Source organism: Hermetia illucens, chromosome 1, assembly GCF_905115235.1.
Source record: "Hermetia illucens chromosome 1, iHerIll2.2.curated.20191125, whole genome shotgun sequence".
In the NCBI taxonomy this organism is placed as follows: domain Eukaryota; kingdom Metazoa; phylum Arthropoda; class Insecta; order Diptera; family Stratiomyidae; genus Hermetia; species Hermetia illucens.
Genome location: NC_051849.1, coordinates 105,052,804 through 105,077,640, shown reverse-complemented (window position 1 = coordinate 105,077,640; position 24,837 = coordinate 105,052,804). Strand labels below are relative to the sequence as shown.

The window sequence follows — 24,837 nt, the reverse complement described above, 5'->3', positions numbered from 1 at the left end:
AAAGAAATTGAAATTAGTCGTGCTTAGGGCTGGGGAGGATTGAGAACTTTCCTTTACGCGAATATTTAATTTGGGGACAGCTAAAAAAGCTTCCAACGGGGTTCTTACGGAATTATTTGTGCACTAAGGCAGGAACCAATATTTCACTGTCCGAGACATTTCACACGCGAAATTATTTTTAGCACTTTGAGGTCTCAATGAGCAACTGCCAGTTGCCGCTTTACTAGCTTCTTGAGGCGACTGACACACACAACTGACTTTCCAGAGCGTTTGAACTTGATCGACATTTAAAATGCTGATAATTTACAAACACAAATAGATTTTTTTCAAAAAGGGCTTTTGTTAGATTGCACCCTAGAAATTATCTCCGTCATTAGTGAAAATAATGGAGTCTATTGCGAGAAAGGCGTCTTCAATGTTATGGTCATGTAATTTGCGCTGACGAGAATTCATCTACCAAAATTAGTCTGAACTTTGGAGTCGATGGTGGTTTGATACGCTGGTTGGTGATGTAAGAGCCTCCCGACTGCATCCAGATCAGGCCTTTGAGAGAGTAAAATGGTGCAACCGATCAAGACAAGCCGACTTTTGAACGAGTTAAAGGTTGAAGAAGAAAATTTCTAATGTCAGAAATTACCTAACCGAAAAATCAGAAAAAAATAATGGTAGTCTTTGCACGTGGCATTTAGGTTTCAAAGTACTCTTTATCACGAAATCTGTTCAAATTAGAAAAGAAATGTCAGTATCGTATCGAAGTGAGAGATCTTGCTTCCAAAAAATCCACAATCCAACTTATCAATAGCTACATTAACAATCGCTACTTTCCCAGCATTGCAAATATACAATTACCATGGATAAGCTTTCGAAAAAGCATGAACGGTAGACCTGGTGCAACATACGCTTTCGAAAGTACGAGTATTGCTCCTCATCACCGGTTTGGGTTCCGGCATAAACACGGAACATAATATGTAGCTGTCACCATGACACCGCTTGTATCAGATTTACCCCGTATGCCGGCGAGCAAAGATAAAACCTTCTTGAAAGTTTGTTCTTAATCCGATAGAGAGATTCTTCGAAAGAACAGAGAATCATCCATTCTCATCTATAAGTTTAGCAAAACCCTATTAATCACATTCCTAAAGCCTTTCGAAATTGTGAGCATTAACATAAAATGCACCATTTTTTGTTTGTTTAATACACCTTGCCTGGTAGCGGTGCACAGAAGTTAAGAACTAAATCGTAACATAATATTGTAAATAGTAGTATTAAATTAGGTTGAGTTTGAGTTTGAGAATGAGATACAACCATGAGTTGCGCCTATTATGTACACGACGAACCGGAAGCCGCCGTCCGTACTCGAGAGCACTAGTCCTCAGAGGGAGGAGCAAGTAAATGGCTTACCTTATGCTTAAAGCTAAGGAGGGAGACAGAGTCAAAGGACCCAAGCTGTAGGGCGTTGTAAGGCCGGCATAGCCTCGGGATCGAGGAGTGAAAGTAGATGTCGGGCCCGCGCAGGGTACTTCAAAAATGTCTGCACTACGTGTATTATAAGAGGCCATGCGGAAAATAATATCAGTGTTAGCAGAGCAGTTCATCAGGCAATTAAAGAGTTTGAAAAGAGTACACACATCAAGGAAAATACGGCGTTGCTACAGGGAAGGGAGATTGAACAGGGAACAGGGACCAAACTACATAACAATATTCAAGGATGTTTCTGACAAGGGGTTGACGAGTGTTACGGAGGGCTGAATTGTGGTAAAGTCGAAGGAGGAGCGTAGGATGAAACCAGATATTTTGGAAGCTCGATTGATGATGTCAACGAAGTGGGAATTGAAATGAAATTTTTTATCGAATATTACACCCAGGTCTTGGAAGAAGGTTAGTAGTTAAAGGGGTTGGAGGGTATAAGCAAATTCAGTGTCAACTTGTTAATCGAACACCAACGAACGAAGGTTGGACCGCAAGAGAGCATAGTTCAGCGGAGACGAAACAAAGACAAATAATTTAAGTTCGTCTGCGTAAAGCAAACACGGGCAGATGAGGGTCATTGATAAAAAACAGAAAGAGTAGGGGACAAGTATAGTCTTGGGAAATACCAGAGGAAAAAGAGGAGGAACGAGGTGAGTAACTATGGACAAAACTCTGCAGGAACGGTATGAGAAATAGGAGAACAGCCAGGAGATGATTAAGGGAGGGCAGGTGAGTAGAGAGAGTTTTTAGAAGAATATTATGGTCCACGGTTACGGTCAAATAGCATGTACCTCCTGTCGTAAATTAAAGCATTTAGCAACGAAGTTGGGAAACAAGGGAGAGAAGTAAGAACAGAGAAGGTCGGAGGATTGTTGTGGGGAGTTGGCAGTGGAGTCAACAAAACTGGTGGAAGAAGGGAGGGGTTGGGTGTAATTACGAGAATAGCGAAGGTGGGACCAAAATAGTTTCAAGTTACCGGGAAGGGAAGGGTGGCTATGGCGCTTGGCAAGTTGGGCACGAACGCAGTTAAGTAGGGGAAGGAGGGACATAACAGGAGGAAATCAGACAGGATATCGAACTTGATAGATTTAGGCCCAGTTTGGAGGGGCAGCTCCGCTTCAAAACCAAGTAGGGTGGTGAACATTTTTCAGTTTTGACATACGGGGTTGTGCAAGCAAATTGCTTGAAGTTTTTGGTGGTATTGCAATTCAGGACAGAGCAAATGTTCATCTTCTTCTTTTTCTTTAGCCTTTGTCCCGTGCACAAGCGAGGTGGGCTCGTCGTGATCGGTTTCGCCATTTGGTTCTATCGAAAGCCTAATGTGGGTGCAAGCTCGAGGGTTTTAAATCCCCATCCTGCGTATCAAGCCACCGTTGTTTCAGCGCGCCTTTTGGTCGTTTACCATCGACTTCGATGTTCAGACCAATCGTGGCAAGTGAATTCTCGTTAGCACGAATTGCGTGACGATACTATCGAAGACGCCTCTCTTACAATCGCGACAGGACGGACGACATTGTGGTAAATTTTAGATGTGAGACGTTCGTTAATACGTCAATCACAAAGAACAAGAAGAAGTTGTGGAACGCCACTTCATCCAGGTTGCGTTGATGCGTGAAGCAATTTCATATCGCAGTTCTCCAGTGGCTGATAGCGTTAACCTGAGGTTTTTAAATCGCTGAGTTCTGGGTAGATCACTGCCGCTGACAGTAATTGTGCCTATGTCATGGGGATCGGTCGTCAAAAATTCAGTTTTGTTTAGATTTAATCTGAGACCATGTTGCATGAGGTGATCATTTCATTTTTGGACAAGTTGCTCGAGATCATTCTTGCTCTTGGATGCAACGAAAACATCATCTGCATATAAAGCAGTGTGTAGGGCGCTTGACGTTAGATATTCCGTGTGAAGGTGTTCATAACAAGAACAAAGAGGAGTGGTAAGAGGGCGTTTCCTTGATGAACCCGCCACACTTCGAACTTTACTTTTCGGATCGTGGTAGAGCAATTGAACCCAGCGCACGAGTTCTTCTGGTACTAATTGTTATCGTAAAGCATACCAGATGAGATCGTGTGACACACGGTCAAACGCTTTCTCCAGATTCAGAAATGCAATGTAAAGAGGACGATGCTCCTCACGGTGTTTCTCCTCGCGTAACCGCGCAGCGTGTATTACGTCAGTAGTTGCGCTTGATTCACGGTTACTTAAATGACTTCGCGAATACGGTTATCAACAATCCGTTAAAAAATTTTCATGGTATGGGAAAGTAACCAGATTGGACGGTAATTTGAACATTCTGCTGGACTACCTTTCTTTTTCCATATTGGAATTGTGTTACTTTCTTGCCAGTCAGATGGTGTTCTCCCTTCCTGGATGACCCGATTAAAGAATGCACTGAGCCACAGTGTTGGGTTCCAGCTCTTCGCTTTCCAGAGCTCAGATGTGATGTCGTCAGTTCCTGTGGCTTTTCCCGATTTCATTCGTTTTATTGCCTCCTCGACTTCAGTTGCGCTGACAGGTGGAACTGGCCCAAATGTCGGCAATGATTGTGTAAGTGGAGGATGAGCAAATTCGTCAGATGACGAAGTATTCTCGCCATTCATCCGTTAGGGCTTTTAGCGAATCGATACAGATCTTTCTCGCCATCCCGAATGTCCAGTTTATTGTAAAGATTTTTGTAATGGTCCACTCGGGTGACAACGACTGGTTTCTTTGCTTCCCGGTTGACATTCTTATAAATTTGCCATTTGGCCAGCGTTTTATCGCCGAGAAATTTGTAGTAGAAGCGCTTCTTTCCACGGACCTTCATTTCAACATCATCATTCCAAAGCCAAGTATCTCGGTTGAAGAGCAAGTATCTTTTATTGCAATTGTGGACTGCCGAGATGCCACAGCGGAAAGTGGAGTACCTTTCGGGGAGCTCGAAGTTTAATATGGTATCGTCCAGGCAGCTTTCAGGGATACAGATGGCTTGGTCCTCAAACCCTTAACATTTTGATAGACCAGACGGACAGTAAACACGGATTCAGTTAACCCGTTTAACCCGGTGCCACTATCCCTGTGAATGAAGTGCCAGGGTATAGAGCAGTGGCGAGAAATGGAGCTTCGTTGGCGACGGACACGATGTCAAAATGGGAGGCGGCTGTGTTCCGATTCGTCACCTACTGAGGAGGCTGTGGATATTGCCCCGTTCAAGGCGCGATGGAGCGAGACAGGATCGGAGAATCGGAGGGCCGTAGCTCATCGCATATGCTCCTCTCAATCAGAGATGCAGAGCCATTTGAAGCAACTCCGACGTAGGAAGACATTGCAGATGCAATCAACCCTGATTGGGAGGCCAGTTGTACGGACTCCTCAAAAGACGTAGGGGCTACACAGTTAAACACAGTAGGAAGCGCATTTTCAGAAGTCAAAGTCTCATCGAATGAATTTCTATGCCGCCGGGAACACGTAGATTGTGACGACTTAGTAGATCGTGGCATATTTGGCACTGCACCAGTGTTGCGATTCACGTTCTCGAGGGTACTTAATGACTGTGCTGAATCGTTGCGCTTAGTTAAGATGGCGTTGGCAGAAGCAAAAACAGAAACAGCTGAAGCCGTCATAGCAAAATATGTAACGCCGGTAGGGAGATACCAAACGGCTGCCCTACCACAGTAAATTGGATCTTTAAATGCATGCATGAGAAATAGCTTTTTGCCGTTTTGTTTATACTAAACGTCAGTTAGTAAGTTTTCCATCAGCCCATTTGGTAAAATACTAACCGTGTAGCACACGTCAACCTGAACTGATGCAAAACTGACGTGTAGGGAGGACCTATGGACGTCAAAAAAACTACTAGGCGAGTACCCAAAGGCAAAGTGGAAGGTAAACAACCACCAGGAATACCTCTAATTCCTTGATTTACATATACTAAAAATAGTCGTTCGTTAAGGAAGAAGTCTTGATCGGAAACTTGCTTTAGATTTCACTGAATGTACGTTTCAATTTGGCTTAACAGTTAATAACCGACTACTGTCCTGTTTTACCGCCAATTTCTATAGCGAATATTTGAACCAAATTTGATTCATGTCCCTCTATAACCCGTTACGAAAACTAAACAATTCTGATGCAATAGACATTCAAGATTTCATGTTTGCTGGGGAGGGCAGCGGTTTTTTTGTTCCATGTCCCACTCACACAAAGCAAGTTGAACGAGGAACACGCATCGTAAAGATTTCGAGAGGGAAACGTAGAACAAGTGATTGTCAACGCGAAATTTTGCCAAGATTAGAACATAAACACTTTCGCGAGTGAATTATTACGAGTGCTTTTAATATAATCAAGTGATAGTGACTTAAACAGAATTACAAAGTGCAGTTCTCCCTTGGAGAGGGGAAATCAGTCCACGGAACATAACATGGCTCCTAGAATCGGGCAATAAAAACAAAGCGAAGTGACACCAACTTCAACGCCGTCCGTGTCGCAGTAGCTTGTTTGACAGGAGCGACTTTCGCTGTCATTTCAATTCAAAATGTCGGGAAGTGAATATCGCAGTTGTGAATCAGTTGAGAGAGCGACCATTTATTTCGTACAAAGGACTGTTAAGAAGAAATTTTTCTCTATCAACTCTGGAAATCGTTTATTGAACATTGGTAATATTTAAGAAAATGTCGCGCGTCGGTCTAGATAGTGAAAATTGTAGTTTTTTAGAAAGTCATTTTAATTTGTTGCGGTTCGACAGCTCAGAATGGCGGATCGACGCGATCGTCCTTGAATAAGTTTTTCAGATGGAATTTTGTAGTAATCGCGCGTGTATGACGTCAGGAGATGTATACACAGTGTTGCAGCAAAATAAAAAGTTATAATAGAAGTAATCGTACGAGAGTTAGCCCTTTTTGTGGTTTTTGGGATCCAATATTATTCGCGTGTTCAATCCAAAATGAACGGAAATTTCGGCAGATCAACGTACTCTGCAGGATCATCAACGCCATTCTGCCCGCATCAAAACTCGGAGATGGGTAACGGATATGTGTTGGGTGGAGGAGGTAGTAACCATCCTTGCTTCGGAGGAAAACGGTGGGGAGCTCGCCCCTTTCACACGGGTCGAGGTTATTTCGGGAGGCAAAGACATCAAACACCACCTACGATGTCGCCGCCACATATGGTTTTTCCGCAGCAACAGCAACCACGTATGATATACCCCCAGCAGCAGCCAATGATGTTCCCGCAGCCTCCTCCTCCTCCCCAAATGATGTACCCTCCCCAACGCCCTGGTGCTAAAGGGTATAATCCACCTAACCAGCCAAACAACAGTTACCACACGAACCCGCAAGGGTTCTTAAACGGTATTAAAAAAATTGTTAACGGATTTATTAATCCAAATTTGAACTGTGATTTCTATTCGGACCACCATCGCTATTACAATCCGAAGTATCGCAATAATTACGCGATGGAGAGACGGGAAGCCCCGTACAAGCCGAATGTCAATAATGATTGCAATGCAAGAGTAAAGACTGTTTTCCTGGACTTGGGAAAAATGAATACAGACAACACAAAGTCAAATCACGCCGCCCGCGAAAAGGCCTCAGGTGGCAGCGTGCCTCCCTCGCAACCGACAGTGTCTGCCACTATCGAGTTTGCCATTTTCACCAGCGACGATTTTCCTGCACTGCCAGCGGTCAAAAAGCAAGTCATTCCGATGTCGTCTAAGCCCACGGTGTCGAACGTAGCTAACAAATTACCCCGCAGCCGGCGAAAATGCCGGGAATGGAAATCTCCCGCCACACGAGAATCTGTTAAGCAAGTGATTACTCCCGAAAAGGAGATTACTTGTGAGGATTTTGTAGTCCTTTCGAAACCAAAGATAAGCGATCCTGTTGTAAATGGTGCCACCTGCAAGTCGCCAGCCGGGGAGATGCGTTCTGCTTGCCCATTTACGCGCCCTCAGCGCGTTCGTCAAATATCAGAATGCAGTGACGACAGCTTCGTAATCTGTTTTTCGGAAGATGCCCGGGAAGGAGTGTTGGAAGTGGCCCGCGATAGCGACGAGGAATCCAACTTAGACAGCTGTAGCGACGACAGCAGCAGCGAAGATGAAAATGACATCGATGAGACTGATAATTATGTAAAAATGCCAGAAATGGGACAATTGGATTCGGGTTTTGATGAGAAGAGAGATAAAAAGGTGAGTTGCATAAACACAATGAAGGGGTTAGTCATGTTCTCTACGAAACCGGGGAAGTTTGCAGATAGCGTAAGATGGGCAATAAAAACAATTCATTGTGAAAATAACTGCAGATCCACTTTAAAATTGTGAAATATTTCATAACTGTTGGACTGGGGGCAATGGTCGAACCTTCGACGACTTGTTTGATTGGTTTGCATCTGTTTTACATTTGTGTCTTGTTGAAATACCACTGGTGTGCTTTTAAATTCGTTGTTTTACCTGTTGCACACACTTTACTTGGGAACGGTTGCACTTGTTGGCTAGAAGCTTAGAAGAGGGGGAAGGGTCACCTGTGCACGCTGAAGTGAAATGTACGTTTCTGCGCCAAATATGACTGAGTGGCGTTTCAAATGAAACCTCTTAATTATAGTAAAATAATGCAAATTTTAAAGGAAGATGAGCATCACTTCTAGAAACCATTCAATTGGAAATCGTGGCGAACTATGGAAAATGCAAACTATTTGGCCTGCATCCATATGTTTGGTTGATTGAATTTTTCTTTATTTTGGAAGTGAAATTCGTCTTTCAATTCCAATTTAAAAACTCAGCGCTTTTACCTATATAAAGAGCAAATCAGCAAATGCGTTTACACAGGTGGATTATCGCGCGCCCTTTGGTACTGACTGTAGAGGTTTAGAAGCCCCAACGACATCGACCTTAATTCAAGATATAACTTTGAAAACGCTGTTATTAAGTTATGTATGGCTCGTGTCGGTTCTAGTGAACACGGTCTGTGTCCTTTGTTAATTATTTTCAATTTAAAAATTGCAATAAATTATAGAACAGTTCGAAATATTTCCGCATAAACCTGCACCTTTCCCTTAACGTTATCAGAAATAACGGTAAAAAATCGCAGGCACCTTTTATTATTATTATTATTTATTTTAAGGGTTTCCCCAATAATTAGGTCACTATACGTATCATTGTGCTTTCTTATACCCATATTTAAGGTTTTGTGTGAAATAAACCTTATTGCAATCAGGCCATCAAAAAATCAGTCACATTCACTTTTTGTATGTTGTATGGGCATGATATTCGGCGGGCTTGTGGTAATTATGAAATCCTACAAACGCGGTGGATATGTTTTCGTATTAAGTTTACATGCAAACAGAGGTTTAGACATATTTTTCTTTGAATAAAGCCATATGGATTAGCAAGTCCATTTTTGGAAGAGCAGTTGGGAGTAAAAAATACAGACACAGACAGGTCTACTTCTCAGAAACTATCCTCTCGAAAAGTACTACGGAGGAGCACCAATCTAGACCTCAGGTTGCACTCCATTTCCATGTTAATCAAACTGAAATTAATAAGATTATATTGCTTCCTTCATTTTCCTAGGAGTAAACATTTTCGCAATAATACAAGTTATACAATAGAGCATAATACTATAAAGTTTGGTGCAAATTCTCCTATTAATAACAAAGTTATAGCAAGTCGGATTTGCGCTTTTAATTAAAATTTAATGTGTCTTTAGGTACCGTACATTAATGTGCACAGTATGAGCTATAGAGTTTACCGCAGTGTCCTTCTGGTCGACTAAAGTAGCGATGGCCTAATATGCTAAATGGTGATTTGCCAGTTTCTCGACTTCACCCGGACCAAGCTTATGATCAAGAAAAGAAGCGAATCTTATTTAGACAGGCCACTCCGCTTTCGAACTGAACAAAGAGAGAGTTTACCGCAGTGTCCTTCTGGTCGACTAAAGTAGCGATGGTCTAATATGCTAAATGGTGATTTGCCAGTTTCTCGACTTCACCCGGACCAAGCTTATGATCAAGAAAAGAAGCGAATCTTATTTAGACAGGCCACTCCGCTTCCGAACTGAACAAAGAAAGAGTCAAAAGACACTAAAGTCCACGTAAAGTTCGAGAGTATTTATTTCGTTATTTTGAACAGTAACTGTAGTACCTCTCTCAACTAATATTTTCACCTCTAAAATGTCTGCCATTAATAAAGCACAAAGTCTTTCATATTTGAAGCGCCTGACTTGTTTTGGATTTAGTGGAACTCTGAGATTGTGCTTCAATACATTTTGAATATGCCCACGAGTAACTTATATCCGTAGTACCTTGGTAATATCCTTACTATTGTATTTTTTCTGACAACTAAACAGAGTTATCAGTTTCAATTGCGACCACTCGTTTTTTCACTGCATCCATCATACTATTAAAACAATGGTAGAGGATACAACTTAGTTGACCGTTCACTCAGATCCATCCCCGGGTGGAGCATTTTGTCTGTAATGACGCTTTTAGCGCGATTTTGAAAATATTTTTGCAGCACTTGTACCCTGCGAGACAAAGAGACTAGCTAAATTATGAAAGAAATTCTTGCATTTATGATTGAAAATGGAATTTAAAAAAAAAACAAAAAATAAACAGCAACTACATACCTTATTTAATTTTCTAATGGGATGTCTGCCAAGCAATTGGAGTTAATTTTAATTTTTCGTAGGATCTTCCACTCAAATGTATATACGAATGCGATGCCTTCGTCAGGCTAGACATGTGGCAACTATACAGTAGCACCGACCATAACAATATTTTATAGATGCGAAGTTTATTATTTCCGGGGGCCATCATTGATTTCAAAGTTTACATGGCTTTATAGATTTTGTTCGCTACGCGGATTCGCAGGTGCTCCTAAAAAGGCGAATTGGTTTGCTTGTTCATGTCCATTATGATGTTTTGTCTACTGCGGACCACCTCTTTGTACCTGGATCGTACACTTCATTATATCATTTTATTTATCAGCTGACTCTATTTCTTAAAACATTTCCTTTACATGACCTAGCTTTTGTTGTCACATTGTTAGCGTACGCTATTAGCAGATTTCATAAACAGCAAGCTTGTATTATCTGAGGTCACCATTCTGGCAAAACAATCCAGTACTAAGTTGAAGACTATGGGGGCGAGATCATCTTTTTCAAACAGCGTGCCTACGATTCATTCTTGACATTCTATATCTTCGGGGTATTTTTAAATGCAACAATTTAGGATGTTACTTTTATTCATTGCCTCCATTTTATTTTCAATGAGACTGTGCTTCAGTTTTATTATGAGATCAGTTAATGCTGTAAGAGTGCGAGACAAGTATAAAGACGAATAGAAGTATCCATGACGACCGGAATTCGAACCTGAGCCAACTAGATTGAGAAGTTCAACAATCGCGCCGTCAGAACTAATCGTTTTTTTAAAGTTGTTATCCGTTTCTTATTCCTTTTCTTCGGCCCTTGTCCCATTCACAAGCGAGGTCGGCTCGCCGTGATGGTTTCGCCATTTGGTTCTATCAAATTAGTGATCTTGATGCAATCGTGAGGTTTTTAAATACCCATTCAGCGTATCAAGTCACCGTTGTTTCGGTCGGCCTTTTGTTCGCTTACCATCGATTTCGATGTTCAGACCAATTTCGGCTAACGAATTCTCGTTAGCGCAAACTAGTTGACTATAATATTGAAGATGCTTCTCTCGCAATTTTTCCACGATCGGTGATATCCTCATTTTGCATGTGATCAAAGCATGACGGCATGCATTGTCTTTTATAGTCGGCCAACATTTAGAACCATTGAGAGCGACAGGACGGACGACTTTGCGGGAAATTTTAGATTTGAGATGTTCATTGATACGTCGGTTACAAAGAACATGAGTTGTGGAACGCCACTTCATCCAGGGTGCGTTAATGCCTGAAGCCACTTCATAATGCAGTTCTTCATTGGCTAATAGCATTGACCCGAGATATTTAAATCGCTCAGTACTGGCCAGGTCACTGCCGTTGATAGCGATTGTGCCTGTTTCATGGGGATTGGTCGTCAAGAATTCAGTTTTATTTAGACTCAATCTGAGACCGCGTTACAAGAGGCGATCATTTCATTTTTGGACAAGTTGCACGAGATCATTTTTGCTATTATACGCCAGGAAAACATCTTTATAAAGCAGTGTATAGGGCGCTGGACGTTGGATGTCCCGTGCGACAGTGCCCATAACAAGAACAAAGAGGAGTGGTGAGAGAGCACTACCTTGATGAACACCAACGGACACGAAGCGATTTTGATACACCCGCCACACTTCGAACTTTACTTTTCGGATCATGGTAGAACGATTGAACCCAGGGTCCAGCCAGAAGAACTCGTTCTTTTGGCACTAGATGTTGTCGTAGGACATACCAGATGAGTTCGTGTGGCATATGTAAAGAGGGCGATGCTTCGCACGGTGTTTCCCCATGAGTAACCGGATCGGACGGTAATTTGAACATTCTGCATTTTAATTTTTGTTTCGTTTACGCGTAGCTCTATGTGTTTTGCACCTGAAGCCGAGCTGGTAAAGATTTCTTCTGCGTTCTCTAAAGATCGAATAAGTATATTGATGTCAGCCACATATGCTACTACAGTGGCATCCCGAATATTCGTATTTCTGTCGGTCCCCAGAGAAAATCCATGTAACTGGTATGAAAATATTGCATTTGAGACCCCTCGATAATTTGATTATTTTTATGCTCTAGGTCACTTATAATTCGTGTTTCCAGGATGCCGGCGTCTCATTTTGTCGGTGGGGAGGTTTCCGTCGAAAGCTACATCATTATTTTTTTAGATTTTCCTCCAAAGTGGTGACACTTTGTCGTCTTTACATTTTTGTTCTCGTTTCTTTTTGTATGATACCTGACAAACATCACATAACACGCCTCACAGTATATTCGAGGGGCGAATCTACATGTCCCTTTAACATCATAGTTTCTTCCCACCAAATTTCGATTAAACTGGCTTTTTGGGCAAATTACTGTCAATTCACAGACTGATGTCTTTTTGATATTACAGCCTACTTTCGAGAATGTAATGGACAAAATAGTTTTACGTTTAACGTTGCTCAAAATATAAATGCGCTTTGATAACGTTATCTTAAGGTTAGTCGTACTTGCAGCCCTCTACTACCGGCGTAATGCTCGTTATTGACCAACGTGTTCTATTATTGGTTACTTCACCAGGTTCATGGTCAACAAATTTTATTGATCTCATAAATATCTAGGTGTGCGTGTGAGCTTCACTGTTATGAAAATAAACCAGAACGCCAATGATTGTTATTATTAATTCTTTCTTGATTCTTATCATCTCCTAGAAGCTTTCTGGCGAAAATATACATCATATAATAACAGCTAAGTACAAATTCCACCTATCAGATACGAAGTACAATATTACTTTCATGACATGGGAGAACGTAATTGTAATGCAATAATTTTGTGATTACATAAATGCATGGCTAGTCGAAAACGATCAGCCGCTGTTTATCATACACATTATGTTTTCTGCGCCAATTATCATTGTGGTGACACCGCTCTATAAGTGTTGCTAACTTCTCTGGACGCATCACATTGCGTTGTCTTTCCGTTCCCGTTGTGCACACATTATGCTATTATTTATCTAATGTCATCAAAATTCAACGGGATATCTTCAAAAAGAAGATTGTGCTCTTGGATACATAAAAAACCTCAAATGAATATGTAAAATCAGAAGAGTCGCTTACGTAAGCACAACGGAAACTTGTTTCGGACGTGTTGCTAAGCATCTGAAAGGTTTTTAGTATTTTGATTCTGTCCTCTGCATTAATGCAGAGAGGAGGTGTATGTAGTCCAACTAGTGGTATGAAAACCAGCTGTTTATTTTTGCCGTGAAATAACTATGAAAAGCATCAAGCAAACCGATCTGCACTGTAATCCCCGCAATGTCGTTAATAACATGCATAGTAAGGCTGACAAAACAAACTATCAACCTCACAGATAAGCAACGTTCACCGCAAGAAGCGGTTTTTCAAATATAAAATCCTACTTAGTGCACGACCTGACTATGAACATGTCGCATATTTCGCAGCACATACTTTTTTCGTGCTTATCACTTGGACATGTGATATTCGGGCTCATGAAATTAGACAGCTTTTCACGAAATTATTTACTTCTCTCACACAACTTCAAATCGATTTTTTAATGCGATATTTTTTTTTAAATCGCAGTCAATTTCGGAAAATTACTTTCGTTGGCAATTGGTAGCTTTAAGTCTGATCCGAAATGCGAGTTCACGTTTTTTTTGACGAAATAATTATTTGAAGATAGAAATGGTAATAGAGTTTTCTTGCTAGACGAGTATGCTTATCAAGCTTATAAAATATTTATAATTGCCGAAAACCCCTAGCTGGGTATTATCTAAGCACCCAAACGAATTTAGAATTTGTCTTTACATATACAGAAATCGAGAATAATTCTAATTCCCAAAGATGATTAGTTTTGATAGAATGCAAATGAATTGAACGAATGGGAAGAAAATAAGTGGATCTAAAAATTATGAATTATACGTCTTAGGATTGCATAAAATTTTTTCCCATATCATGTTTCTTTTCATTGAAAATCCAAAATAGAAATGAAAATGAATAAAATCCGAAATAAAAATTCACGAAAATACAGCATCCTGGTTCGGACCAGCACTGCTAATGTATTCTATGCATTGTGTAAAAGTTTCAGCCCGATTGATTCAATAGGTTTCTGGTTGTACTTTTCGCTAGTTGAAAAAAATCGGTTTATCGGATATCTCTCTACAATAAACCTTCAGCTTCGTCGTAGTCATTCGCAGCTAGTCCGTCTGTCCGTTTTTAAAGTTTTGTGTGAAACAAAACATTAAAATCGATTCAATGGGGTGTACATTTTTTCTTCACAGAATATGGTCGTGTGGGGTATCAAATGAAAGTGCTTGATTAGTACCTTTTGAAGCTGATATTATTTCTGATTACCAGAAGTACAAAATCTGCCATCAGCATAGGCGATAATATAGGACATAATTCTGAGAAGTTTAAAAGCAATCCAACTATTATTAACAAAGTTATAGAAGATCAAAGTTTCGCAGCTCAGCTAAATTTATTGCATCCTAAAGCGTGTACGACCTCATCATCATATAAAGTGAATTTATATGAACGGCGGGGCCCATGGGGACGATCTTTAAGGTTTTGTGTGAAACAAAACCTTATCAGAATCGAGTCGATAGCTGTGTGTCACACTCGATTTATTCGGAAACGGCTAGACCGATTATCACGAAAATTGGTGAGAGCGTGCGTTCTGTTTTTCCCGTTACATATAGCAAATGGCGCCATTTGGTGTTGAGTTTAAGGGGGGGGGGCTCCCCATACATGTGAATGGAGGGTGCAACATATTTTTTCACAGAATGTGGCCATGTGGAGTATCGAATGAAAAGGCTTAATTAGTATTTTTCGAAACTGGTCCCATATTTGATATTGGGTGAAACTTAGGGGAGTGGGGGCTCAAAATATGACCATCAAAAAGTGTAACAGATCTCGTTCTCAGAATTTTCAGAATCCAACCGAAAAATCATCATCACATATCAATTCATCAATATCATAACGAAGTGAGTTCATATGAGTGGGGTCGCAAAGAATTATTTTGTTTTAGTTTTTTAGTCATTTGTGTATCTTCTTCTTTTTCTTCAGCCTTTCTCCCGTTCACAAGCGGGGTCGGCTCGTCGTGACCAGTTTCGCCATTTGGCTCTATCGAACGCCTGATCAGGATGCAATCTTGAGGCTTTTAAATCCCCATCCAGCGTATCGTTTACCATCGACTTCGATGTTCAGACCAATCTTGGCAAGTGAATTCTCGTTAGCACGAATTACATGACCATACCATCGAAGACGCCTCTCTCCCAACTTTTCCACGATCGGTGCAACCCCATAACGATCGCGGAAATCCTCATTTCGGTTGTTATCAAAACGTATGACGCCACTTCGTCTCTATTACCGCAAGACGTCGTTTATTGTCTCTTATAGTTGGCCAACACCAAGAACCATAGAGAGCGAAAGGACGAACGACATTGCGGTTAATTTTAGATTTAAGACGTTCGTTGATACGTCGATGACAAAGAACACCAGTTGTGGAACGCCAGTTATTTGTGTATGAATATCAATTACTCCAAACAGACATATGTGCATGTAGGTATATAGTATATGCGTGCTAATGAAGTTTGCGGGTAGTGTCTAATTCAGATAGATATATGTGTACATTAAACCAGCCGTATTTAATATACGTACTATATATGCACATAGGTATACTTTTGTGCACGAAATATTTCGGAAATATGGGTACGAGTTTATATACGTTCATATAAATGTACAGTATTCGGAAATAGGCAGTTTGTTTGTTTTGGGGTGAGGATAATATGTATGGCTGTTATATGTACGTATGGCTTGTAGTTTGGAAAAATATGAAGGATTACGCTGGAGCTATATACGGGTAGAAAAATATGCGTTGCTGTTTCTTACATAAGATGAACACAAAACCTTTATACCCGAAGCGCGAGCTTCCGGTATTCCGACTTATTGACTTATTTAGTTATTTACACAACAATGTCAATTACTCGAGGGAGCCAATAAAGCTTACGAGTCGTAACCAAAATAATAGACATTTGTGTACATGGTTACCAGAGGTTTTTAATTTACGTACGTGCTTTTGTGCATGGAGTAAAGTGGAAATGTGTGAAGATGCGTTAGATCAATTTGTCAATGCGATAATAGATAATGTTTGGTTATTTAAGATGAACACAGTATTTATATCGTGTGACATGTGTATCTTGGATTTTGGAAAAATATAACGGAATATTTTATATTCTTAGCATATACGAAAAGAAAACGTTTATAGAGAGTTTCTCACATAGGATGAACACAAAACTGTGTGTGCCCAGCTTTCGGCATCCCGACTTGTTTATTTCTTTCCTGTTTTGAAAAGTCGACCGTGATTTCTTCTGCGTTCGAAATTCGTGCCCGGCTCGCATTTGACCGGAGTTTCGAGATTGCTCGCCAATTTTTCAAAGAGGTAGAAAACTTTCATTAAAGGAGATAGAAAGTCATAAATTGATTTCAGGGTGTTAATCGTATCTTTGTCAAAGGTCACTCTGTGATTAAACACGGTCTTCGTGTTTTCTGCCTTTAGTTGAAGATACTTATACGAAAAAATGGAGCCGTAGCTGTAGTGCGGATTTTCGGCCGTGGAAGTCATGTGATAGAGTGTTGATCGCACAGCATGTTTCATGTCTTCAACAGAATCAGGATTATTTAGAATTGCTAAACCATAATATCTCGATATTTTTTAAAATCACTTTATTATGTTGTTTACCAACCCACGAACCCTTTTCGATCTAGGCTTCTATAGGCTTAACTAATTTGGACTTAAGAGACCTCCCAAGTTATCGCTCATTTGTCTTAAGATTTGTTTTGGAATTAGTGTTGTTTCCAAATTTTTCTTGAGAAAAACTTCGATTGAACTCGATAAGGAATTAAATCTTAAGGATAGATTTCATTCTACAGTTCTTATAAAAAATCCACACAATAACAATTTTTCATTTTTAGAAATGTCACTTCGATCATGATTTAATTTATGGACGTTACACGATCTCTGGCTTTTTTCAGTTTCTCCAGTTCATCCACCACTACCAGCAAAATTGCAAGTTTGTTCAAAATTAATAAATATTCCATGATTAATAACAAGAAATACACATTATTTATTTCATTCTAAGAAAGCACATAATCAAGAAGTATGAAAAAATATCCAGTCGGGACGTTTTCAAATCATCTTCTAGTCTATCAAACCACCGTTGTTTCGGCCGGTTTCGGTTGACTGTCGTGTCTGTCTGTTACAGGCACTTTTCTCAGAAAAGGTTGTACCGATTGCCATAAAATTTGGTAGGACCGTGGAAACTGTGAACGCCTTGGCCACCAAGATTCACACTTGCGTGCGTCCGACACGCAACTTGCTCGCTCCGCAACAAAGCTCACTAATTTACTATTAAATCATAATATATTTTATTCTTTATATAAAAATATATTTACAATTTTTGGAGAATTGTCAGAGTGGCTCTCTCTTGCTCGGTTTTGTACTCTTTCCTACTGACACCGAAAAACAATTTTGGTTGTCATGGAAAAACAATTTTGGTTGTCAAAAATTGTTTTTCCATGTCATGGCCACCACGCAAGCTGCTCACTCCGCTCCACGCCCACGCATGCGGTGAATTACATCGTTCCATGTGGATCTTAAGAAGGGTCCCCATATACGCAAAAGATTGTGCAACAATTTCATTTCACCGAATATAGCCTTTGTGGTATCAAATGAAAGGTCTCGGTTAGTGCTTTCTAAATCAGGTTTTAGATTTGAAGCCGATTGCGAAACGGGAGGGCGAGCGAAAAAAATCATGATGATGCCTCTATATGACATCTGGGATCCGAAATACTCTCCATACCAATATCTGCTAAAATAAAGTTAATAATAATATATCATTATATTATTAAAATTAATTGCGAATCTTCCTATCCATTTTTTACCCATATTTTGCATTAATATTGGCTTTAATATGGACCGGCTTGTTGGAAAATTTGATAGAGATTTTACTATTATTAACAAATTTGCAGTAGGTCAAAGTTGCCTCTTGCGTTAAATTGGTAAATGTCTTACTAAAATGGAATAAAAGGATGCCCCTCTACAGAGAAACGGATTGGGAGACACATATTTATGTATTCAATGGTGGCACAAGTTCGTGCTCGTTTTGAATAAAAAAAACTTTTGTAGTCTCTTGAATCACCACCATGATAATTTTTCTGACCTAAATGGAGAAGATTTCACGGCAACTTCTTTCAAGAAGTTAATAAACAAACCTTGCTGTAGTTTTGTGTATAATAAAACTTGGTCATATATGAAAACATTTTTACATCGCACATCCTTTGTACAAATTTAAATCAAAAGTCTTGATTAGTACTTATGGGATGGGTTATGAAGGTCCAAAAAGTGTAGATTTAAGTGCATTTTAAAAGAATATGCTATCGAAAATCTGAAAAGTAGTGGTTTGCCCTTAGGAAAACCGCCTCATGAAAATTCGTGCCTTTCCCATGTCTATTGCAATTCTATCACAATTTGGTAATCTACTGGCAAGCCTCCTCGTTTCACAAACACAACAATGACAAGTTCTTTTGAACTCGTTTTATCTCTCTGTTGCTACCCGAATGCTTATCAGAAAAAGCTCACCCAGATTATTCTGAACCAAGATATATAGCAACCTGCTGAATAAACTATATATGCACTTTTCCATTTTGAGAAAGTTATCACGAATGCCGCTGTATTGTGGAGTATTCCAAAATTTTCAATTAAGTCAAAATAATAATCATTTTTGAGTAGAACTCAATGATGATACGCTGGAGGCTTCTTATCATTGTTGTTTTTTATATTTCTGTTATGGGAAACTTTGATCAAGTTTTCCTATAGATAACAAAGTTTGAATTAGATGATAACAATGATTTTTAAAGAACTAGGGAATTACCCGTACGCTTCTAGTGAAAGCGCGTTGCCCTCAATAATTCATTCGAATATGTGGCTGCTATGTCCACTTCTAGAACACAGTGAGACGCTTCGAGCCGAATAATTTCGTAAATTGAAATAGGCTCTGTTGGCTGCTAGAGACCATGCGCGTATTCCGCCGTTGTAATAACAACTATAGTTGTCGTTTTCAGTGGTTCAAAATTGTATTTTCCTATCTTTATTGATCCTTTGATCAATTCTATTTGATGTTGTTCCTTTTTAAGGTTTTGTGTAAAACAAAACCTTATTAGAATCGATTCGATGTCTCTGTCCGTCACAATCAATTTAGGAGGTGCATTTTTTTGCACAGAATGTGTGGGGTATAGAATGAAAGGGCTCAATTAGTACTTGTCAGAACTGATGATATTTATGGTACTGGGTGAAACATAGGGAAGTGAGGGCTCAAGATTTGTGTTCCGCATCCGCACAGACACTACACAACATACGTCTAAATTCTTGCAAAGAATATTTTTCCCGCGACGGAAAGCATTCTAGTAGACAAATTGAAAAGCGATTCCATTGACCAAAGCGATGAAACATTAAGATATGTTCAGGATGAATAGAGCTAGATGTGCACAAATTTTTAGATGATCGGTTCCACAGAATGTTAGTTGTAGTTGCCAGCAATTGAAACAAGTCGAAATATCAGAAACTGAACGCTTCGGGTGTAAAGGTTTCGCTTTCTTCTTCTACGAGAAATTTTCTATGTGCGTTTTTCTAGGATGAATTTTTCAAATAATAATGTAATATGCTATTATTAACTTTATTTGAACAGATATTGTAATGTGATGTATTTTGAGGTCGAGATTTAGAATAGACGCCTCACTTTTTTTCAAACTTGTGTGTGGGATAGACAGAGAGATCTGTTTCAGTTTTCGGGGCACGCGTTTTGAGTCCTCACTCTCCGTCGTTTCACCCAATAACAGAAATAAAAAAATCATTTTCGAAAAGTGCTAGCGCTTTTATTTGATTTCCCACGTGACCATATCCTTTTCGCATATATGGGGAACCCCGCCCTTAAACACAATACTCGTTGCTCGTGAAGTGGTTCATAGACCACATCTCCCGTCAAATTCGATGACGATAGCTCCAGCGATTTCGAATTAAATCTCGTATAACAGACAGGCAGACATTGTTTCGATTTAAATAAGGTTTTGTTTCACACAAAACTTTAAAAATTTGATTTCCGGAAAACTTGAAATTTTCTTTTTGCACGCAGGTCAATGGTGCGTGCTCTTGTATTTGCTGTAATTCGGTAAATATTTACAATTTCGATCTAAAATTTCTACAATACATTCTTTTCAAAACGTATATAAAAGAAAAAGATCGATTTTTGGGAAACCGCCTTAAAATGCCCGCAATTTTTGTTTCGTTGCACTTTTTAATTTTGAAACTTTGAATTTGATTTGTTATAGTATGTAAAATGATAAAAATCTACGTTATGTCCGTAGGTTTCATTTCCATTTTATTCTACAATTTTGCGAAAGAGATGTTTCAATAAAATTGATTCAGAGCAAGGTCACATTTGAAAAACTAAACTTACATTAAAGAGCAATTCAAAAGTCGGATGTTTTCCGAAACATTGAATCATATAAAATATCGGTAGAGAGCACAAGTTCCAAAGTCTCATATGTGTACAACACATATCGACTTTTAACGACAAATCCGATTAGAATTGAACGCTATCAAAATGAAAATTATTCATTCAGTTCCACAGCCTTTCATAAGCTCCTGGTCACAACATATACTTAACTCGTGTTCCAATTGCTTGTCATGGTACTCTACCGCAACGTAGACAATGGGTTGCATAATACATTCCCTTTGTAGATAATGAACGATAAAATGTAGCTGAAAGGAAGGTCTAAAAGTTATCAGTCGCTTATAATCAGGTGTTCTGTTCCATATTTAACACTGCCGTTTTTCCAATATATTAAGATTATAAAAACACGTTGCAAACTTGTTTGGTCGATAATTAATTGGATTAAAACAAGTTATTTAAAAGAAACGCATTTCAAGTTTACCTGAAGGTCTTCTGAGGATGAATTCAGCGACTTGGGATCTTGCATCAGAAAATGAAGTAGATCTTTGTTATTTCAAAGTGATAAGAACTGCATTGTTTATTCCGATATTTACACGCTCGGCTTGTTGTCTTGTTTGGGATATATTGGGAAGGGGAGTGGAAATATGTTGATGTTTCTAATGTTGCTGCGGACGATTAGATTGAAGTCAATTGTTCTTGTGAAGAAACGAACGTTATCGTTTGCCAGGCAACAGCTAAGCAAATTTGACTGAGTGCAATCTTCGGAAAGAGATATAGGTTCAGAATCCGATGATAAAGTTTGCATCGGAAGTTATGATCGTTACAGCACGTTGATATTGATTCGGAGCAGCTGCCGATGTGTATAAGCAATGAACATAACTCTAGTGAAAATCAAGCCAAAAACCCCTAGGCAACATCAATTTATCACATAGCCGACATGCTAAGATTTAGGGAGTGCAGTCTACATCAGGGGGTTTCGGGAGGTACAGAGATCATGAATTGCAGATAATGGGATTCTACGCTTTGATCAGTTTTCTTAATCACATTCTAAAATTAAAATGTTCCAATATTCTCTATGGGAATTTTAACGAAAAAAATAAATGACGTCATCATGAGTTCCAGTGGGTGGGTACTTTAAATAAGTCTGAAATAAAGACGTAAGATGAATCACATTTGAACAGTGACGAATTCCCTGACTCGTTCAGAAGAATATTTTCACAGAATCACTGCTTAGAAAAACCACAACAGTGAGGCGGAGTATTTACAGCGACAAAAACCTGCACCATGTTTATTTACAAGTGTGTAACTGACTGAATGAGGTTGAGCACGTAGGTAAGTTTGTGTTTGATTGGGAAATACATCAGCGAATATAGTAGCACTGAAAATACAACGGAGCACGAAGTAGGAACGTACTTGATGATAACCTTCAATGTTTTGATGTCGTTGTTAGCATGTTTCCAAGGGAAATATTCCGAGCTTATGGCGAAATACGTCTAGTATTTATGATTTCTTGAAGAAAGCTTTTAGCTGGCATAGGGAAATGCCGGGTGAAAGTGCTTTTTGAACTGAAACCGGCCAGTGGAAAATGTAATGGCATTGTTTACAAATATTCATTGGATCAGTTGACGCATCCCTGCCATAGCCAATAGCAAGAATTTCACTTTCATGTGGAATCTCTTATTCGAGGGGTTGCCGGTCACAATAAGCAATTTACTTGCATTGGTTCGGAGAACATTTTTGGTAGTACATTTGCTTTACCAGGTATAGTTACATTCATGGGCAACGTTTAGGTTTATGGTAGATTTGAACACAATGTGAAAAGGTTAATAAAGTAACACTTTTATCAATCTTTAATTCATATAATTTTAATATACTTTTTAATTTAGAAGATGAAAAAAATGTGAGGTTTCAAAGTAGTATGACGCACATTCATATTCCTGGAAGTATTCATGATAAGTATGTTGGGAGAAATATTTCCTGACAGCCTGGGGTGATAAGACCCCGCATTTCTGGAATTAAGAATTTGTGAAAATACAAATTTATTTTTTTTTTCTCACCAATCTTCATAAAAGTGGTCGTTAAAAAAATCTGGGATGCCCATCAATTTTCTATCATTATTTGCTTTAATGAACCGGAATGATAATGTAATGGTTTCCTGAGGGTCGGGTAAATATTTGTAAGTAAAGTAGTAAAGTCCTAATTGCAGTCACAAGTTCACGATTTTATTATATATGTAGAGGTCATGAAAGAAATAACTGATTGAGGGGATTATAGTTTTCCCAGACCGAACACTATGGTCTATAAAAAAAAATGATAGACAATTGATCCAGTAATAAAAAGTTGGTGTTAAATTTCAAACTAAAATATGGAAGAAAATCTAAAATGGAAATGGAAAAGTATGAATTTGAAATGAAAAATTCTGAAATTGATTTGGAAAAGTTTGAAGTTAGTTTGGAAATTTCTAAAATTTATTTGGAATATTCTGAATCAGATTTGCAAAACCTATTCTTTAGCTTTACAGTGAAGAAAACTTGGTTCTTTTAAGATTTTATGTAAAACAGAACCTTATTAGATTCAATTCAATGTCTGCCTGTCACATTCGATGTAACCAATTGTCACAAAATTTGGTGAGAACGTGTGGTCTGTGAATCCCTTTACATGCAACAAGTGGCATCATTTCGCTCTCCTTTTAAGGGAGGCTCTCGATAATTGTGAAAGAGGGGTGTAATTTTTTTTCACAAGTACTTCTCGAATGATATTTTTGATGCCGGGTGAAGTATTAGGAAGTGAGGACTTAAAATGTGTGCCCCGAAAAGTGAAAATAATTCAATGGTGCATCCATAAAAATGTAGGCCTCAAAATATATCCCATTTCAATATCTGCTTAAATAAAGCTTATATATTACCATATTTTACATTCATCCTAGAAGTACTGGAGATTCGGCTATAAATAATAACATAACGTATGATTTTGGAAAGTTTGACAAAAATCCGACTATTATTGACAAAATTATGCAAGGTCAAAGTTGTGTATTTCACGTGAATTTACCGCACTCTAAGCCATATATGCCGTTATCATCATAGAAAGTGAACTCATATGACCGGCGGAGTTTTAGTTTGCAAATACATATGTATATCAAGGAATATTTTGAATTGGAGGTGTACGCGAATCAGGAAAGCTTCTGGTATTCTGACTTGTTTTGATATTCGCCTTTCAGGCTTACTGAAAACAAAGTCTTATGATAATCGATTTTTTTTTTCTTGTGTCAATCACACGCGATCAATTATTTGAATTCAGAATTTGATCAAGCATCAAAGAAAATATTCCAATCATTTATTTCCATCTGGTGTGCTTTATTTCGCAGTTTATTCAAGAATTGTATCGATGGGTGTGTATGTTGCATTCACCACTTAAAACATCTTCAGAATAGGGGATAGAAAAGGCCAAGAGGAACTGGATTGTTTACTTCTATGATGTTCTTCAAACTCTGCAAAGACTATTGTTGTGCCATAGCAGAATTAGTTTACAATTTCTCGTATTTTGCAAAACATATCCCTCCCAAAGTTTCTATTGTTTGCTTACTAGTCTGCTCGCTGGCTTTTCCTCTTAGCATGCGTTCATGTATCCTTCAGTTATCCATTTAGGAACCCTAATGCACACCAATAGTAGCGCATTCACCAACGCTTTCGCAGGCAGCCTCCGGTGACTAAAACCAATGGTCCAATGACATGACACTTCATTAGATGTGTCGTAAGGCTCTTCTCTGCATGGCAGTTTGAAATAACAGCAAAATATCGCCTTCGTAATATACCTCTCAAATCTCTCCAGATAATACAAATCAATAGATCAACAAATTATAAGAATCTTTCTTTGGAAAAGAGAACTATGATCTTTTTAATCAAAATTTAAATTAACAGTTGGTTGAAGGCTTAGGATACCATTCGAAGTTACCAGCGACTAGATGAATTCAGCCTGACCTCAGGGAAAATATAGAGATCGCCAGTTGTGATATTTTCAGGAAAGGAAGAGAGAGGAAGAGAGTTTTGAGATAAATTTTCTATAGTCTAGCCTAATGTAATTGGCTGCAGGCTTATAGGGCTCCATGCGAATTATTAATATTTTCATTCGTGTTCGCGTATTGTTATAACGTTTGTCCATTTAGCAGGAACTATCAGGTTGTCCACAAAGTTTTCGCACAAATCAAAGACAGAATTCAGCAGATAAGTTTATAAAAATCTTTAA

The 24,837-nt window shown here is 39.0% G+C and overlaps 1 protein-coding gene across 1 annotated transcript in view; it reads left to right on the top strand.

Annotated features, from left to right (window-relative positions):
- Positions 1–5,628: 5,628 nt before the first annotated feature.
- LOC119650883 overlaps positions 5,629–24,837 on the top strand; it is a 30,872-nt gene continuing 11,663 nt past the window's right edge. The window contains exon 1 of the mRNA XM_038054057.1: positions 5,629–7,631. Coding sequence (XP_037909985.1) covers positions 6,387–7,631 — 1,245 coding nt within the window. The 5' untranslated portion in view covers positions 5,629–6,386. The remainder of the gene's footprint in view (positions 7,632–24,837) is intronic.